Raw genomic sequence first — 21,201 nt, 5'->3', positions numbered from 1 at the left:
CCAGCATACTCTTCAGCAATGCCTGTAACTGATTGCAGAATTTAGCTTTGATCTCCAGATCTTATCATGTGAAAAATCTTCAGTTGCTTCAACAACATGCTGACCTTCTAACAGGTAGGGGAATGCGGCGTCCAACATCTGCAGGAGATGTAGATTTTTGACTTTATAAGACTTTTTTCTTTTTAATTCAGAAAAGTTGCAATAACTAGTCAAATACTAATTACGATATATTGCCAATAAGCATACTACGGGCATGTTGTGCATGGAGAAGGGTCTGCACTCTGTAAGATTTGCCATAAAACCATGTTGTACTGATACAGTATTAGGCACAAAAAAATTAAAGTTGGAGTGACTTGCAAACTGTCAGACATGGACTCTGGGACATGGATTTGCACACAGAACAAAAATGTATTTAAAAAGAATGCTTATGCCAAAATATGGATAGGTAGAATGGTGACATATAAACCCAAATTTGGATAACCAAACTTGATTTTTATGGTTGACATTGAAAAAGTGATAGTCTTTATAGCATTGTCTTAAAATTAGTTGATTTAGAACGTTTAGCATCAATTGTCCATTTTCCTTGTTTTCTTTTCAGACTGAGTTTTCCAGGTCAAGTCCCCATGTCCCAGAATCCAGATAAGATGCTCACCTGATTGTTGGAGAAAAAGCACAACTCCACATCTTCAAGTTTGTCAAAGTCCTAAATAGCTTAGCTAAGCAGATACATCTCATGACATGCACATTCACTTACAAAGCAACTTTTATTAACCCTCAAGATTCTAAATCCTAAAAGATATATTCCCATACCAAGGTACGTTGTCTTGATATTGGATCTCGTACGGGTGCCACCCTGTCATTGTGTCGGTGTGCCTGGTATGGGAGCCGATTCGGTCGTACCGAGTGTCGATATGCCCTCCGTACCATGTACAAGTATCGAACTGGCACGATGCGGTACGACATACCATGTTCCATACAATTTAATACCCTACATGGCTATCATGTTATTGAGCTATCAATTTTGTCCATTAGCTACTCAAAATTTCCACACAACATAAGCCATCGTACACAGTCATTTTCAGTTTTTGACGCTTATCATTGGCTTTCTTTGAGCTTTCCCATCTTGTATATGTGAATTTTCTTTAGATTCCCTTTAAAATAAATGCATTATTCTCCAAGATCAAAGGATATCTACGATGAGCTTCTTGACAACAAGAAGGAGGAGCTAGAGAAGTGGATTGCCTCATACAAGAGCTAGTAGCCCACATATGGACTAATGGTGATGTGTGATGCTTGGACCAGTCCTACCAAGTTGAGCATCATCAACATCTTCATATATTGTGATGCAAAGACTTTCTTCTACAAGTCAGCTGATGCTTCCGATCAGGTGCACGATGCCATGTACATTCTCAGATTGATCAAGTCGGAGAGGAGAATATCGTGCAAGTCAATATTATAATGGGCCATAATGTAAGGTTACCGGAGAGATCTTGATGGAGCGGTGACCCCATATTTTTTGGACCTCATATGTTGCGCATTCTATCGACCTCATGTTGATGGACATTGCGAAGATTCGTAGGGTGCAGCTAACAATGGAGACAACCCAAACCATCACCAGATAGATTTATAACCATACATGAGTCCTATTACTGATGAGTAGGTAAGCAGTGAGAGAGATTTTGAGACCAAGTGTGACATGGTTTGCTTCCAACTATGTTGCACTTAATAGCCTTCTTGAGAGGAAATCAACACTACGTCAGATGTTTGTCAGTCCCACATGATAGGAAAGCAGATTTGCAAGGGCCAACACTAAGGAGAGCACTATCGAGGACTTGATGATGAGGCAGATTTTGGTAGTAGGCCATGAACATAGTGAAGGCTATCAAGTCGTTGTACTAAGTGCTTCAGGACAGCGAGAGGTACCCTCAAATAGGCTTCTTGTATCATATGATGAAAAGGGCAAAGAATTAGATCAGGAAGGCAGATCCGATCCATAATGCTTTCATTGACGATGATGATGATCCTATGATCGAATAGCTTATGGGCTAGCAATAGGAGCCGGAGTTTTGATGAGCAAGCAGTACCTCCACAAAACTGTCAGTTTTGTGGCTAGTGAGGCTAGGATCGATGCAGGACAATAGGCAGATCGCAATATTCCACATTATCTTTTCATCTAATTAGCCACAGCCACAAGGGTCATTGGGGAGCCGGTCATTATATGGCTCCTTGTCCAAGATATCTTTTTAGATATATGATTGAGAGTTAGTTAGATGAGGCCACCACGCTATCCGGTCGACTTAGTCAGGAGAGCGACATCCATACTCTTAGCATAGCCAGGTAGAGAGGGGCACGGAGAATAAGTAGGCAGTTGCTCAGCGTAGCAAAAACAGAAACAAAAGCAGCTGCAACCCTGATGGAGAGTGTGGAGGAGTGAGTTCACTCAGATTCAAAAATCAGGAGCAACAACGATGATAGTTCTTGTAGTCATGGACCTAATGGCCAAGGAGGGAGTAAAGGACATGAGACCACCATTTATGAGACACAGCCGCACGGTGGTCTTCAATTCATCGGTGAGTCCTAGTTTATGCATGCTACATAGGATAAGGACCACGGTGCATGATCTGGTAGAGCCCGCAAGTCTACGATTGTATATAGAAGACGGATTTCTAGAGGTCAATCATAAGGACACGATGTAGCTATAGATGACCTCGTATGTAGAGTAGAACTATAGGCGTATCAGGTTCCGAGTTGTATACTGGATCCTATTACTAGTAGCCACAGACAATTTATAACCCATAGGGATATAGATTAGTATGTTTGAGACATCGTCTTTTGGTGGCTACTACCCTATGAGCTCGGAGCATCTTACGGATCAGATTTTGCTGTCGGTATATTCGAATGGGCTCCTCCATAACCATATTATTAGCTAGAGGATCCTTCTCAGAGCCAAAGCTTCATTGAGAGATCCGAGAGTGCTTATAACCCAGAGCGTGCTCTTTATGGGATGAACATATAAGACTACAATGCTGCTTAGTTGGAGAGGTAGGTTGATGTGCCTTTTGACTATGCTAATGATCCGGATATCTACAAGAGGTATCGTCACTTGACAAAATTTTAGATATTAGTATGTATGTTGTACTTTAAATATATGTAATTAATTATATTATTTTATATTTTTTATCACTAATTAATTTTAGGATATGTCATGTTGCTTCTTATAGCATACAATATCTCACTAATTATTTTATGATATATATCACTTTAAAATAACAAGTTGCATTGTTTAGGTTATACTGGGATCATAGAAATATAAAAAAAATCAAGAAACATACAATTATACTTAAAATCATTGAAAAAGTTGAAAAAAATGATCACCAATAAATCAAATGTAAGAAGCTTTTTTAAAAAAGATTGGCATGCTGGTTTGGAACTGGCATGCCCAAGCATACCATGTATCGGCACGGTATTGTACCAATTTGCCTGCCGACCGATACCAGTTTGGCGGACATTGCTACCAAGATTGTACATCAAAACAGCCTCTAAGACTTCTATATCCCCAGCATTGAGTTTACTCGCATGCTGTTTAGGCATCGCAGTTTCAAAATGAAAATCTGTATAGAATTGATCAAAAGATGGTCGATTTTATAGGTCTGAAGTGAAACACGCTAGCTCTAGATTGCACTGAGACTCTTGCCGATCAAGCTAAATTATGGTATTAAGTAGTTGTCTCCATTCTGCTAGGGTTGGAGACATGAAATAAAATCTTGGCAGACCATATATGACATGCTTTACTGATTTTGAGTTTTATTGGCAATCACAGTTCATTGACAATATTATATTGGTAACAAGCCAATGCCCAGAAGCTTGCTGAAATCTTATCGTCTCACCCGAGGTGAAGCAAGTGAACCATGCAGGACTTCCTGATCACCCTGGAGGCACTTTACATTATTCTCAGGTACTCAAAGTGAAGTGGCTTCAAAAGATAAAAATCAGAAAAGCAAGGTCGACTGTTGTTTGTCCTTGCAGGCAAAAGGTGCTGGTTCTGTTCTCAGTTTTTTTGACAGGATCATTAGCTCTCTCAAAGCACATTGCTGAGACCGCAAAAATACTACAGCATTTCTGTTAGTTTTGGTGATCATTTTCTGAGCTCTTCTAACTTTTATTTTGGAAACTTTCTATATCCCGTGAATTAGTGAAAATTTCATAGTCAGGAATGATTCGTTGAAAATTTCTGCTTTTTGGTTCCAGTAGATCCTCTAAACTGTTTAGTAAGTTTTTTGCAGTTCTGTTTAGTAGTTACCAAACTTTTTACTGCTATGCAATCATTCAGAAAATGTCAAAAAACTCAAACACATCTGAAGTCCTATGAACACTTAGATCCATTTCTGCTCAAATTTATAGTTCTGTTTTGGGATTGTCATAACCATAATTGATCATGGCTCCTTGCATAAACAAAACCAACATAATTATTCATTTTTAGTGCAGAGTCTTTTTCTGTGCGCAGCAGGTACGGGAAAGCATAATTTCTTATAAAATCCTACCAGCAAACATCTTGATTCAGAATATGCTTATAATTTCATTATGAGCATATCTGGAGGATTTGTCTCCTGGATTCCGCAGTCCAGCTTATTCTGATCGGTATGATGGATATGATTTTGGGGCAGCATATTTGCAAGTCACCATGGTGGAGTATGTGACATTGCATAAAGACTTGAATTTGTGATGTGCAGTATAAGAAAACCAACTCCTTTTCTTTTAGAAGCCTAGAAAATTTTGGCCTTTTAGTCCTATTATTATCTTGTTGGCATCACGTAGGCGAAATGCTGGGTAATATCTGGGAGCTATGTAGTTTTTACTTAGAACTAGGTTAAAAAGGGCTTTGTGTTTGGCATGCGTAGGGCGACGAGGCTGAAAAAACCCAAATTAGACTTCTACAATTGCTTTCAGCAAATTCAACAAATTTGACACATACAAAACGATACTCTCTGAAGAACTTGAGCTTAGAAAGCATAATTTTTACACATCTTTATGACATTACTGATCTTCACAACATGTTAATCTGAATTCTTGCTCTATTTTTATAATTTGTGAGAAATCAACTTATATTATCATCAGGGCTGGCCTAACTCTTAGGCGACTGAGGCGGTCGTCTAAGGCCCCAGCCCAAAGAAGACCCACCGCAGGAAAGGTCTCAAAGAAAAAATAAAAAGAAAAAAGGCCCCTCCGGTAAGATTGCTTTAGGCCGGCCCACTGCAGAGAAGGCCTCAAAGACAAAACAGCCTTAGGCCCCAAAATACATTGGGCCGCTCCTGATTACCATATGGATACAACAAGTATGAAGTCGCTTATAAGCTTACCGTGCTTTATGTCCCATGCAAGCATACCTTCTCCAGTTCATGAAACCAGGGCCTTGACTGAAGATCTCGTCTGTATCTCTATTGGCATTGAGGATGTAGAATATTTTATAGTAGATTTGGACTATGCTGTCAGAACCAGGCCAGCTTAAAGCCTGAGCAGTTTGTGGATCAAGTCCTTGATTGCATGATGTGCTGATATATTTATTTGTCTTAGGGTTTTTTTATATATACATCCTTCTAAATATTAAAATTTGCATAAATACCCTCTCAAAATTGATATTTGCATATATATACTCTTATAAATACTTAATTTACATGTATGTCCTTTTTTTTTCCTTGCATATGTACCTACACCATCTAATGTCGTCAAGAAATTAACTGTTTAAAATTAAAAATGATTAAAATATCTTTATGGGTAGATATACAAAAAGAAACATTTATAAGGGTATATATGCAAATAATACTTTGCGAGTGTATTCATGCAATTTCACATATTTAAGAGTATTTATATTCAAAAAAATTTAGTTTTAAATTTTTCTATTTTAACTTATTTCAACACTCGGATTTATTCTCAATATTTTTCAAAAAATATTGCTTAAGAAAAAGATTGATTCGATAATTAGATAACAAAAAGAGTTATGTAAGTTCTTTCGGTAACAAAAAGAGTTTTTGCATGTTTACCCGCTAAGGGTATTTTTGTCATTGCAATTTTAAACCACTAACTTATTAATGACATTAGATGACATGGGTAGATATGCAAGAAAAAGGAGTGTATACATACAAAACAAGTGTTTGATGAGGACATACATGCAAATATCAATTTTAAAAAAGTATTCACACAAATTTCAATATATAGAGAGTTTGGATTCTATATTGGTGCACATAGCAAAAGGTTGTACACTTTTTGATCACTATCATGTCATCCGACATGAAGATGGATGGCCGCCAAACATGGCTTGTTTATAATTGGATGATAAGGTGGCAATAGAAGGGTCTGGTCCGGTCCACCTTTCGACCCAAGCTGCGCGCATCTTGGTCCAACCCTACCCAAACTTGGGCGTTAAATGGCTAATCCAAATCCCCAAATTTCCCACCCCTATCCGCAGCAAGAGATGTGATAAAAAAAGCAGCAGCAGCGGCTCCCTGCCTTCGCCCATCTCCTCGCTTCTTCTAAACCCCGCGCCATGTTCCTAACCTCCCCTCTCCTCCAACTCTCCTCCTCCCTCAAACACCATCCCTCCCTATTCCTCCATGGCTCCTCTCCGGCCATCACCTCTCTCCCCAAGGCGTCACCTTTCTCTCTTTCTCCGGCGGCGCCGCCTCCTCCACCTTCGCTCCTCTCTGTCAAGGCCATGAAGAAGATGCAGGGCCGCGTGGTGTGCGCTACCAGCGACAAGACGGTAGCGGTGGAGGTGGTCCGTCTCGCCCCCCACCCCAAGTACAAGCGCCGCATCCGCAAGAAGAAGAAGTACCAGGCCCACGACCCTTTGAACCAGTTCAAGGTTGGTGACTTAGTCGAGCTCGAGAAGTCCCGTCCCATCAGCAAGACCAAGGCCTTCATTGCTGTCCCTGTCACCGCCCGCAATGCCCCCAAGCCCGTCGATCCCGTCCCTGCCGACCTCCTTGACCTTCCCCTCCAGTCCCAGCAGCGGGCATAACGCGGGACGCTATCTCCATCTTCCTTTTCTCTCTGTTTTCTTCCTATCCGTTGTCCTTTATGGTAGTAAAGTTTATATTTTTATGAAAACTTCGTGTTGCTTGAGTATGTCTAATGCTGGAATGGTTGGATTCCGTCTGTCGGGTGTGTTTTGGCATTGCTTTCTATTATATTCTCCATGTGTTTGATGATCGTTCAATTATGTTCATGCTCTTCAATCTTCTTGATTTTTCTGCTGTTTTGGGCATTTGATGACTTTTGACTGAATGTAGTGTTGAATTTGGTTTGTGGGTATGCTTCTAGTTGATTTCTGCTGATTTATCAGTTTGTTTAATGTTTGCTCGGTATAATTTGGAGAGCTCTTTTAGTTGTAGCTGGTTAGTTTCAGTATGCGCTGAGATGATCGTGTGGAATTTTTGGTGATATTTTTGCTAAATATTACCTTTTATGGATGATAATTTTCTTGTGAAATTGGCAAATGACCTGAAATTGTGCTTACTCCCTTTTTAAATTCTTCCTTACAGTTGGACTCTGGTAGCTGACCCCTTGTGGGACTGCACTTAATTTGTTGTTTTTGTTCTTGTTGTGTTCGTCATATGTTTTGTGAGATAGCATAGCTCAGCAGCTGAAATTTATTATAGTGGTGAGATTTGAGGGGATACATGTTGTTTAATTCATGAGTGACTAATCAGCTAAAAACTTATAGTAGGGTTCATCAAGAATTTACAATTTACACTTTGGCCACTTTGTTGTTCAATTGGCAGCTTATGTCAATTATACCTATCTTCATATTTAATGAACCTCATGCTTTTCATGATTCTCCGAGACTTGAATCTAAGAATTTCACAATATTTGTGTTTTTCTTTTCACGAGATTGATTTTGTCCACAATGTTGTTTGCCTATACCATGTATAATCTAACTCGAGGCTATTGTTTTTTCTCCATAAAATGCTCCATGAAATACTCCTTTTCTTGTGCTGCCATACAGCGATTATATTTGATGATATTTCAGAAGTAGAGGAACAAACTTAGACACTGAAGCTACTATTACATTAGATATGTTGTTGGTCTATGCAAATCTTTCTGTTTCTAGGAAGAATAATTAACTGCCAATAAAACTACTTGCAAATTTTAATGCTGAAAATTGCCAAGTTCCGAGGTCTTTACTGTCACTACTTTAAGCTCAAACTATTAGTTACTTAGCTGGAAACATTTTTTTAATGCTTAGCATTTATGGAATTGGAAAATGTTTTGGGGCATGCAGAGTTTTGTTACTTTGAGTGCAATTTCCCCTTCTGCAGATCTGAATCCAGTCCACTCCTCCCAAGGAGTGGGGTGTTTTCCACTGAAAAGGCCAAGATTGCCAAGTAGAATCTCGACTCAAACATGAATTTGATGTAAGGATTAGTATACTTATAAAACAATTGAAAAAATGCTAAAATGACCAATATATGCTAGTGTGTATTATGAAATTTTATTTTTGGTGCTACTGATATTATTGGCCTATTATAGTCTAGTTTCAATAATGTTAGACTAATTCCCTTTGTTTATGGAGGGTGTTCTGCTTCTGATATGTTGACTAAAAAAAGTAAGATACGCCATACCGTATCGAATTGGATTGTACGGACATATTGTATGGTACTTGTTCACTACCGGTATACGATACAGAGGACGTATCGACACTCGGTATGCTGAACCGACCCTTGTACCAGACGTACCAATATAGTAATAGGGTGACACCGATGCGGAGCCCGATATCGAGATGGTGTACTTTGTTGAAAAGGTTCAACAAATTTCAAAGTTTTCTATTGCAAACCTATCATGTGAATTTATAAAAAAATATAGTCTGACTACCAATAAAGTGGTCTTTTAACAGTTTTTAGGTCTGATGCTGAAGCTTTGTTTAGATTTTTTTGATCATTACTTGATCATAGTTTTTTTATTAACCTAATAAAGAATTTAGTGAAGAATAAGGACACCTAATTTCATAAAGTTATTGAGACTTTCTGAGATTCATACTTAGGTTGCCTACAATTATCATTCCAATATGGCGCTACATATTCCAATTGTGCTTCTTCTAGATTCGAAAAGAGAATGTAGTGAAGGTTGCTCACAGGTATCATGAGCATAAACTATGACCTATAAGTTGTTTCCTACTACTGTCCAATTTGTTTCGTTGGTTTCATGGCTGGCTTTCTCTTGTCCAGAGTAGCTTCAACACCAATTTTGGAGGGATGGCATAAATGCATGAGTCACTTGCAAACATTTTAAGTCTTGATGTTTATGGAGCTTTGATCCATAATGCCAACTGTGTACCTCATAAAGAGAAGCTTGTCAGTTAATTTTTATGCATTTAACCTCTGGGTCCCAACTTTACACTATCTGAAGATCCTAGAATGCTGTGATTGTATAGTAACTTGTGCGAAGCTGGACTGCCACCTGATCTGAAGGAAATTAATTCTCTCAACAAAGCTGGCTTTATTCTTGAGACATTCTGATCAACCTTAATAGAAGGTGATAGGTGTGCTTTGTGCTTTATGATGCTTCTTTTTATGTTCCGGCATCATTTCTTATATGTTATAGAGTTGTAATCTTAAGATTGCACTTTTCCATAATCCCATTATTATGAATGACTTCTTATTACTATAGCTAAGAAAAATTTAAAAACTGTTCCATTACAAAACTTTTATAGATTGGAACTAGATGAAAGCAAAATCCACAGCAATCTTTTCCTCCTCCGATACTGCATATTTCCGGCTACTTGACTTGTCACCATTTAGCTTCTTGAAGGCCATTATTTCGCTGAAGTCGAGGAAGCTTCTTTTGTAAACTTGGATGCCACTTGTTATCCCATTAAAATTAGATTAGAGGGCAGATAAACTAAAGAGAGCCCGTATGCTGATATATGGCTATTTCACCCTTACTCAAGAATTAAACCTTTACCAGATTGTAGGATAAGCAGTAATGCTGTCAACATTAAATCTTTTTTTTTTCAAAAAGATGTGGTGAATAAATTAAATTGGATTGCAATTTGATTGTGAATTACAAGAATCAATTTTTGCTTTAAATGAGTTACAAAGGGTTAGTTTTCTATATTGTAGAAATTAATGTTTAACTGAAATTGGTATATATTAATCTTATCAAATATATAACTGAAGAAATATTAGTTTTCAGACATATATAATACTGAATTCAAACTAGATATATAGATCATGGCAAGGTTAACTAAATAAACAAATTGTGATAGCTCTATGCAACTCAATTTTGCTTTTTTACTTTACATAATATTAATATTTTACCATTTGTTTTTACCCTTGGATGGTACATATTTCACGTGAAAAGCATCTACTGTAACGATGCTTGTTGAATAAGGTATTGATTCAGAATGTGCACTGGTGAGTATGCTAATCGAGTCCAACAGATTATTTCAATAGTACACTGTAAGACAATGGAGAAGTTTTAAGGGAATATGTTACAAATTTTCAGTGTTAGTGAAAATAGGGACTTGTATAAATTAGTTGTGCATCGGTGCTGCAGGAAAAGGACTAAGTGGTGGTGGGCTATAAGATCTTTGTGCTTCTTTTAGTCCATGCTGGTATGTTTGGATCTGCATCCCTCCTACAAGTAAAAAGATGATGTTTGTTTGTGAAAGAGAGTACTAATTTTAAATTTCAAAGTCAAGGAAGCATCAATTTCTTATGGTTCAATCTTATTTATAGACTGGAATAATTGAGGGAGCTATCCAGATGTATTGCTGAAACAATTATAACCTGCCTGTAGGAGTTGCAGGTGCCAAAAACGTCTGGAGTAAAATGACAAGGCAAGGAGGATATAACAGGAAAAAGTCTGGAGTCTTGGTGCCATTGTGACCATAGGTGGGCTTTTGAATATGTTTTAAGTATGAAACTGTGGTTTCTTGTCAACAGGCCATTACTGTATGTGGTATCTGTCATCAAACTAGACCTTTATTTGGTTATATATTGCAAATTGCACTCTTGATCAAAACATCTAAGCTTCTACTTTTCCGATGGTTGAAGGGATTTTTTTTGTCCACCTGTCATATTTAGTGACTAACTGTGGAATGATTACATCAAAAAAGATTTACTGTGGAATGTGCAGTAAAGACATTTTGTTGATCTAGGTTGAGATATCACTGCTAAACAGGGTTTCATCTCCATTATTGCATGGAAACTTAATGATTCTGAGGGAACACAACTTTTTGACTTAGGTGCTGCTTTGTTTGACGCTGCATTTACAGTTTTTGTGTTCAAGCCTCTGCTTTCACTTGATTCAGATTCTATGAAATTTAGGTTCTATGCCTTTCATGGTGAGGCATTTGCCTTGTCATAAAGATTGAATTAAGATGCAGATTGTGAGATGAAACCATGAATATGTAAAACTCTAAATATAAGTTTTAATTAATCTTAGAAATATGTCCTAACATCTTGCATGATAAGATTGAAAGGCTTTGTTTTGTTTTTCTTTTCTTTTTCTTTTTTAACATTGAAAATCATGATGATGTTTTGTGTAGCACAGAGTTACTCATCAACCAAGCCTTTTCCCTTAAACTGGGCTGCTGTGTAGCACAACTTAAAACCAAGAAGATTCCTTAAAAATTTGGCATCTGGATGCTAATTGAAATCCTTTTGATGGATATTCCTGTATGAGTACATATTTCTTATAAGATATGGGCCATCATGGGCCTTTAGGAAAATGATATTCAGAACCCTCTGTTGGGGTCAGCAGAATATAACTGTTAGTTTTGGATCTAGAGGGAGACGTGGGAATTGGATGGTAAATATAAGTTACTTTTTTCCCAAAATTGGGTGCACCATTTAATTTTCCCCTTGTTGAGTTTTGGTGAAGGCGTCCGCAAGCTGATCAGCCGTAGCAATTGGATCATGAATGTACTGAAAAACTGACGTACTAGATCAAGAGTAGGAGTAGGAGCTGCTGGAGTTTGGAGCGAGACCGCGCCTGTCAAGTTTACCTTCACAAAGCTTCTGATGGTACGGTTTGACACGATGTTGTTGAGGTTTGAAACGAGACAGTGCCTGACAAGTTTACCTTCGTTATGTTTTTGATGGTACGGTTTGACGCGTGTCACCACCACCTCCATGGAGGAACAAAAAAGAAGAAAAAAACCAGCAAGAAGAACAATTGTGTTTTCGGTTTGGGAGAGTGAACACCCAAACCCTCTGAGCCTCTTATGTGAAACACTTGGAAAGAAACACACCAAAAAAAGATCCCCCTTTCACGTGAAGAAAGCACCCACGACAGCCCAACAATTTTTTTTTTTTTTGTTATTGAAAGTCAAATAAAGAATAATGAAAAAATAACAAAAAATAATTAAAGAGAAAAGAAAGAAAGAAAGAAAGAAGACTATGATTTTATCAGGATTTTGACGAGAAAAAGAGGGTTTTGAAAGCCGCCAAGGTTGGAGCCTTGGCTATCCTCCAAATGAGGCAGAGGAAATAGAGAATCTACGAGCGACGACGATCACAAAAAATATGGAAGAGTGGACAGTAGCAGATTACGTGATTGGTGGCTCTGATACCATATTGAAAAAAGAAAAAAAAGAGAAAAATTGTATTTCTGCCCGTCTGTTACAATGTACAGGAGCAGCCTTTATATAGACTAAGAGGCGGACGAAGTTTAGTAAGGCCGACTAAGTTTGGCACAATCAATTACAAATCAATGAAGGTAAAGTTTGGTAAGTCCGACTAAATTTGGTATAATCAATCAAGGTAAAGTTTGGTAAGGCCGATTAAGTTTGGCACAATCAATCAATCAATGAATGAATTCTAACACCTTCTATTGAATTTAAAAAGAAAAAGGAGAAAAATTAGCAAGCGGTGCCTAGCCTTTCCACGCCCACATCCAGGCTCTATTATTTGTCTCGCTCTCTTTATTTCTAGTCGCTACTCTTCTTTTCATCCCTTCCTTTCTCTCCTTATCCCCCTCCCTTCTGAACAATGGTATTCCATAACCAAGAAACCACCTTCCCACAATCTTTGTTTTTTTGGCTTTCTTGTCAGCCTACAATAGTTTGGCTTTCTTGTCAGCCTACAATAGTTTGGCTTTCGTCCAAAGATCTCATTCCTCTCCTCTCCATCACTCTCCGTCTAAGAAGAGTTCCCTGGGTCTTCCATGGATCTATCCTCCTATGGGAGTCTCCAAATAGGGGGCGGGACGGGTTGGTACAATGAGCGTGGCAAGCCACGTGCGAGAGCCACACGTGGCTGCCTAGCTTTCTCGAAGAACAATAATGTTACGTCTCTTTTTCTTTTCAGAAAATAATTGTATAAAGTCCACACTCATTTTTGCATTTATTATTTTTGATAAATAGATTAGATCTAAACAAATCATTTTTAGTAAGTTATGTGTCACGACAATGGATATTATGAATCAAAATTGTTGCAGATATTACTTAGGAATATGATCAATTAAAAAAATTAAACTACATGGCATGTAATAGTCTTGTATAAATGCCATCGTGGCCATCATTTGGTATAACTATAAATCCTATAATACACTCACACAGACCAAAATGAATAAAAGATGCACGCTTACAACCTTTTATATTCTGGCTGTCTTGTGAAAGCATCCGCGAGGCATGCGAGGGGAATCACTCATCCGGAGTACGGCTCCCTTTGCTTCTACGTAACACAAAAAAAGCTATTAGGAGAGGGACAAGTCTTGGATGAGGACGTACTGAAGCTTCAATCACAGGAAGCTAGTCAAATGACCATAGGCAGATCCTAGGGCTTCTCAGAGCCTATAATAAGGAGCTCCATTTATAAGAATTCTTTTGAGGGCAGAAGTCCCAGGCCACTTCGTTGGAAAAGAGGGATGCAAACAGTGTTGATAAATAGGTTGAAGCGTATTTTACCGTAGCTAAACACATTCTTTTGGCATAAGAAATCATGCATTCCTTAGAGAAAACACTCCACACAAAAAGTCTAATGGTACTCAAAGTAGATATGGAGAAGGCCTATGGCAGGGTGATAAGGTGGCAGTTTCTATTCATCCATTTTGGGTTTCCTGACAGAGTTTGTAGTGGACAATGATATATGTCTCTAATCCACACTTTGTGCTTCTAGTGAATGGTATGCCTACTGACTGGTTTATGCCCTCTACAAGGCTAAGGCAATAGCGCCCGCGATCTCTCTATTTGTTTATTTTGGCTAGTGGATTGCAATGTGCTTAGGGCTTATAGACCGAACAGAATGGTTCTTCACATTTCTCATGTCCTTTTTGCAGGTGATTGTTTGTTAGTGGCCAGAGCAACCATTCGGGATAGTATATGTTTGAAGCTAATCTTTAATGCTTATTGTGCAGTTTCAAGGTAAGCAGTCAATGTAGTAAAATCTCATATCATATTCAAGCCAACCACTCCTAGAGCTCCTCAGGAGCAGCTCAATATATTTTGGGGTCTAAGACGAATTTACTAAGAAAGATCTTTTTTCTTTCCATTTTGTTTTTGAGGCCTTTCCTACAGTGGGCCGGCCTTAAGCAAACTCGCTAAGGAAGGCTTTTTTTCTTTCTATTTTGTCTTTGAGGCTTTTCCTATGGTAAGTCTTCTTTGGGCCGGGGCCTTAGGCGACCGTCTCAGTCGTCTAAGAGTTGGGTCGGCTCTGAAGCCACTCAGACTTAGATCTATTTTATATTTCAGATGCACATCAAAGAGCTGTTGGGAAATACTTGGGTATGCCATTACCAGGTACAAGGCTTGCCTCGAATTTTTCTTTTATGATGGACAAAATGGCAGCAAGGATTGAGAGTTAGCAATGGAAGTCTCTCCTTTGCGGGGAGAGAAACCTTGCTCCAATCAATGTTGTCATCCATTCCCTTGTATTGCATGTCGTGCATCTATATTTCTCCATCAGTCTTAAAACAGTTACAGAAAAGCTTTCGAACTTTCTTGTGGGGTCGTCACCTAGCTCGACGGGTCTACATTTGGTTTCATGGTACAATGTATGTATGCCTAATGCAAAAGGCGTCCTCAGTCTTTTCCTCCTCCTTTTTTTTTGGAGGGGGTCAAAACGACATTTCATTTCAAATAACTCTAACGTAAGTATAATCTGCCAAATTAAGTAAAAATAAACAGTACAGTGGGTATGAAATGCATGCCTCAGTCTTCAATCTATACAAACTACATGGAGAGTCTCTATGGGCCAAATTGGTGAGTGCTAAATACAAATTCAGAGGTTCTTGGTGCTCTTATGCAAAACCTCATTGCTGTTCCATGATCTGGTCCAAAATATGCCTGCATGTGCCTCTTATCCGGCATAATTTCTCATGGTCTGTGGGCAATGTAGTAATGTGCTTCGTGAACCTTGGATTTCTACTACTCTTCTTATTGCATGGCCTACTTATGTCAACATAGAAGTGAATCTTTCATCTATGTAGGTGGATGCTTTTATCACAAACATTAAAACTTGGGATACTTTCGCTATAAATGATATTAGAGCGTACCCTACCTGTAGTAGTAGGACTGGTCTATAGCCTATATGGGCACTTTTGTTATAAATGGTATCAAGCAGATCCAGCCTATAGCTTATATGAACTAGAGAACACTTGTAGGATGGGCCCATTGGAGATGGTCACGGGCCGATTATGGTATATGTGAATAGATTTGCAGTATTTGTGAATATATTTGCGGTACTTGTGAATGAATTTGTACGGATTTTGACTCTTAATCTGGCAAGGACGTCGAGGCTTAAACGGAGGAAGTATATGAGGACCAATGCAAGTATATGTTTAGTCCCATATTGGCTATAGACTAGGTAGATCTTAAGTATAGGACCAATAAATCTAACTAATACCTTCCGGCTAGTTTTTTTGGATAAGGTCTTGAGTTATTACAAATGATATCAAAACGGACCCTTCTCATGGCCCATGTGAACGCATGGGTCCATTGGGACCGACCACCTAATCATAGTATTTGTGATTGGATTTGGATGGATTTGGATCCTTAGCCTGGCAAGGATGCCAGGGCTTAAACTGAAAAAATATGTGAAGATCCATGCAGGCATGTATTTAGTTCCACTTCAGCTATGCATTAGGTAGATTTTGAGTATTTATACAGGGTCAAGAAACCAAAATAATACCTTCCGGTTAGTCTTTTTAAGTGAGATTTTGGGTTGTTATACGATCATTAATAGTTATTGTTTCTCCAGTTGATATGACGACCAATATTTGTAGCATTCCCTTGCCAAAAGCAGGAGCGGCTCAATGGATTTGGGGGCCTAAAGCAAACTCACTAATAATAATAATAAATGCATTTGAAAATTATTTGGGGGTCTCAATGAATTTATAGCTAAGAATCTTTTGGAGGCTAATGCATTTATAACTAAGAGTCTTTTGGGGGTCTCAATGTCTTTATAGCTAAGAATCTTTTAGCTTGGGGGCCTCAATGCATATAGAGATAAAAGTCTTTAGGTCGGGATCTTAGGCGACCGCCTCAATCGCCTAAGGGTTGAGCCGGCCTTGGCCAAAAGGCTACCGGATTGATTAGCTCCTTTGGGGCAACAACAAGTTAAATCAAGTCCAGGTGAAGGATTTCTGCCCTATGTTGGCTCCCCGAAAATGTTAAAGCTTTCTGGTGGAAATTGATGCGACTATTGAGGGGCATTCTCCCTTGCAAGAGTTTTTTGTGCAGCCGGGGCATTCTTTCACAAAGCTTACAAACTTGTGTTTTCTGTTGAGCATCTATTGAGGGTCGTGAGCATGTCGTAGCAGCTTGTTCATATACCCAGCAATGTTGGCAGCACTTACAAGATTGGTGCAGCCAAGGATTTTGTCCCTCCTCTTTGCTGGCTCTAGTGGACCATGTGTCTACGGCCATGGTAGAGTGAGGTTACAAAGCCTTAATTGGTTGCCCATCTAGCTTGATTGATATGGACTGCAAGAAACAAATGGCTGTTTTGAAGTCTCCGTTCGGGCATCCGAAGCTATGGTTGATATGGACTGCAAGAAACAAATGGCTGTTTCAAGTCTCCGTTCGGGCATCCGAAGCAAAGGTAAGAAATGGTAAGAAAGGCTTTGCTCCTTTAAGCTGATATGATGCAAGGCTTTGTTCCTTTATGCAGGACCGATTATTTCTTCCCTTCAATGCCTGGTCAAGGCATTGGATCATCGCTGTAGATTAAATACTTCAAACCCACAAGCAAGGCATATACGTCCGATGATACGGTACGTCCCATACCATCTACTTCGGTATGGTATGATATACCATGTCCACAAGGTGTTAGACTTGTATCATCAGTATATCCCATACCATCCGATTTGGTATGGTATGATGTACCATGTCCCCAAGGTGTTAGACTTGTGTCATGGCTATGTGTAACAACTTAAGACCTCACCCAAAATAACTAGTCGAAAGGTATTTTTTTTGGCTTCTTAATCTTGTATAAGTACTCAAGATTTTCTTGATAAATAATTAATGTCAGACTAAACACACGCCTACACGAGTCCTCACATACTCTCTCCGTTCAAATCCTAATGTCCTTGTCATGCTAAAGGTTCAAATCTATTCAAATCTAATAACAAACATCACGATTGGTTCGTGGTCAGCTTCTATGAACTCGTGTTGCAGTGTTTCTTAGTCCACATAGGCTATAGGCCGAGTTCGTTTTGATACCATTTATAACAATCTAGAATCTCTCCTAAAATGGTCAGCTGAAAGGTATATTTTTAGGTTCCTTAGTCTTGTATAAGTACTCAAGATCTTCTCGCTAAATAACTGATGTAAAACTAAACATACATCCATACGGGTATTCACACTACCCCCACCCCCTTGGAATGTTAAAAATCAATTTTGATGGCTCTGTTAAAGATTATATTCGGTGGTCTCATTTCATCATTAGAGATACCCAAGGATATAACGCCGTGCCGGAGGGCTATATGGGCGTTTAGAGTAATGCATGTGCTGCGAGAAGGCACCCAAGATGCTGAATAGATGGCTGCCAGAGCTCTACAAGAGGACTTCTTCATCTCGGATGCTGACCATCTACATCCTGTTTTGGCTGGCATTCTGGCAACAGTTGCTTATGGGATTTTTTCTATTTACCCGAGCTTAGGCCCAGCCTGTTAGTTCATGTACCTTGTATTTTTTCCTTCACAGGCTTGCCACCTACCTTATATCACAAAAAAAAAAAAAAAAACTTTTTTTACAGATGTCTCCAAAGAGGCTGTGTTGAAAAAAAAAAAAAATCTTCTATATTGATCATTATATTGTTGTGTGGCCCATTACTCTCTCAAGGAAATGAGCTTTCATGAGTAACAAACATAGCCTAATTGACCACGACAAGTCATCTATCAAGCAAATACAAAAGTAATCTTATACATAAGAGAAGGTCATGTGCACCTTGATTTTGACAATATCAAGTGAAGAATTTTTTTCTCACTGCTCGCACCTCAATCATATAAAAAGAAAAATATTAGTGACATGCACTTAATTTGTGCATGCACAAAACTCTTTCTCTACCGAAAATCAAAAGATCTAGACTGCGAATGCCTATATGCTCTGTAGAATACACATCACATAAATACAATATAGGCTCTACTTGAGAGTTATATGAAACCGATACATCAAAAGCATTATGTGGTTCATAATGCGCCTACAACATACATGCACATACTCATAGCTATCTTATAATGACCTATGAACGACTAAAGCATCACACTTAGTGCTTTCGAATGATTCGAGCGAACATGGATTAAGTGTGTGGGGTTCAAGAACATGACTATATGCGTGTGCATATCTAGGATGCTTCACAAATTAATTTGTGAAATGATTTATACATCACACATTCCCTTTGAAATTATTCGTCAAAAATAATTTATATAACTCATGCTCTTCTCAATGTCATGTGGGCTGTACTTAGGAATGATTAGGACCCACATGCCATCATCTTATGTTGTTCATAGTCTACCTACATCTACATGGATGTGTATATCTATCATCCGTCATTAGCTAATTCGTGAAATGATTTGAACATCGCAGCTTTGGTATGAATTGTTAGATTGTTAGGAGACTAGTTAACCAGATTGAGCGGCCAGAGAATTTCTTGCATAGGGTCAAGAGGACAAGTTTCGTCATTAAAATTTGATGTAAGATGAGAATTCAGAGAAGCTAGCTAATAATTTATTTGACCCTAGTTTACAACTCAATGGTTATACCCCTCTACCCGGTAACTATAAATTCTATAGTCAAGTTTGTCTTGATTCATCTTCAGGAATTTAATCCTAGATGTTATAATGTAGATGAGGCTCTCTTTCTTTCTCTCAAAAAAAAACTTTGAGCACTCAAGATATACAAATTGAACAAAATTCTTATACTGCATCACAACATAGACTTAGAAGATCAAAGATAATCTCATTTACGAAGTTAATTTAATATTTTAAATGTAAAAGAGTACGGTAAAGATGATCAAGCATTATTTTGTCAAAATGACGAATAATCTAAAATTTTACACTGCAGGAAAGAGAACAAGTAAATAAAGTTTAGTAAGAAAAAACCTTTAAATAACCAAATTACTTCCAAATGTTGATGGTCATGTAGTCTTACCATGCATTGATGTCTGATGGACTTGTTTAACAACTTAAATGATGACATGATATGAGGACCATATTCTAGCCTCTCCTTTTTCAGTTTCATTTACATGTTCTTTATAATATTGTCAATACCCACCATGTCAAATAATCTTCAGGACCGTTGGCATCGATGCTTTCGCATATTAATTAATGATAGCTTCAACTTATGGTCTCACGAAATGCTCATCGACAAGGAAACATCAAGTTTTGGTCTTTCTTATTTCATTAACTGAGAGATTCCCAATGAGTTCTAAATATTTGCTGCCGCATAAATTAATGATAACGGAGAGCTCTCTCGCACTCTGTTGTCCCTCAGTCACCCGCCCAAAATTATAAAAAGAAGCCATTAATAATAAGACTCTCCATGTAATTTAATTTTTGGATAGAAAGCCATATGGGTTCGGGTTGTCTCTTTAGCGCGAAAAAATGATCCATTTTCTTCTGCAATATTGACCATTAGATCGCATATTACACGCATGTTGATGCACTCCCTTTTTTTCTCATCACCAACACAAATCTCGAAGCAGCTATTGCGCAATCTAATGATTGATATCGTAAACGAAGATGAATTAAGACACAGCCCGAACCGAAACCACGTGCCCGGGTAATAAGTCCCCGCATGAGCTTTTTTTTTTTTTTTATAACACGAAAAGAGATTTTGGTAACTAGGTTCTATGCCTGTGTAACCACTAGACAGGCTTCACCTAGAAACTTAGATATGCCTCCCCCCTTGATCAAACCATATCAAACAAAAATGATTTCTATTTCTAACTCACCAGTTGCATATCCTATCCACGTTCCCGCACCCAAACACATTTGGCTCAGCTTCGAATCGGACCCAATTGAAGACCTCCGCGGTCAAGCGGTGAAGGTCCCAGCGGTTCAAAAAGCCCGTCCTACCCGTCTACGTACCCCAAACGCCGGGGCGTTTATAAACCCATCCCACCTGCTTTAAGATTCGCTTAACCCACTAGATTCTCCCCGGAACACTTCAAACAAAACGTCAAAATGGAATATAAATCGCCTGCCTTTTTTAATCTACTGAAATCCCATAGCAGTTTCTCCCATAGAGACCACTCGTCGTCGTCTTCTACTAAGCTCTACTCTCTCTCGGGGGTTAAAGGGATGAAGGAATCGAGATTTCATCTCTCCGCCTCGCCGGAGGCCACCGACGGATCTCCGCCCTGCGGCCGGCAGATCCCCCGGCGGAGCCGACCCATCCGCCCCTCCGACTGCCCGCGCTCGCCCTTCCGCCCCTCTTGCTCCTCCGTCCCCTTTTCCTGGGAGCAGCGCCCGGGGATCCCGAAGACCCCCGGCACCCCCAAATCCCTCCCCTCCGATCCCCTCCTCCCCCTTCCTCCACCCCTCCGGTCCTCCTCCTCCGACAGCTTTCGGAAGAAGCGATCCGACGCCAGGACCGCCGCCGCCGCCGCCGCCGCAACCGCCGATCCTTTCGCGGCGGCCCTCGCCGAGTGTGCCAAGGAATCCCGCCCGGCGGCGACGGAGGAGTTCTCGCGGAGGAGCGAGAAGCCCACGGTCCGGCAGCGGAAGGCGGCGGTCTGGTCGATCTCCGACCGGTTCGGGATC

The 21,201-nt window shown here is 39.2% G+C and overlaps 1 protein-coding gene and 1 pseudogene across 1 annotated transcript; both read left to right on the top strand.

The window, feature by feature from the left end:
• Nucleotides 1-2,468: 2,468 nt before the first annotated feature.
• Nucleotides 2,469-5,506, top strand: LOC103713932 (annotated as a pseudogene).
• Nucleotides 5,507-6,453: 947 nt separating this feature from the next.
• On the top strand, nt 6,454-7,247 carry LOC103713923 (30S ribosomal protein S17, chloroplastic). The gene has a single exon (XM_008800973.4). It carries the CDS (start codon nt 6,542-6,544, stop codon nt 7,013-7,015), a length of 474 nt encoding a protein of 157 aa, XP_008799195.2. The 5' UTR covers nt 6,454-6,541; the 3' UTR covers nt 7,016-7,247.
• Nucleotides 7,248-21,201: the final 13,954 nt, after the last annotated feature.

This window comes from Phoenix dactylifera, unplaced genomic scaffold (genome assembly GCF_009389715.1).
Source record: "Phoenix dactylifera cultivar Barhee BC4 unplaced genomic scaffold, palm_55x_up_171113_PBpolish2nd_filt_p 000167F, whole genome shotgun sequence".
Classification (NCBI taxonomy): Eukaryota; Viridiplantae; Streptophyta; class Magnoliopsida; order Arecales; family Arecaceae; genus Phoenix; species Phoenix dactylifera.
The sequence above is the reverse complement of the archived record's forward strand: the minus strand, read 5'-3'. Positions and strand labels throughout refer to the sequence as shown.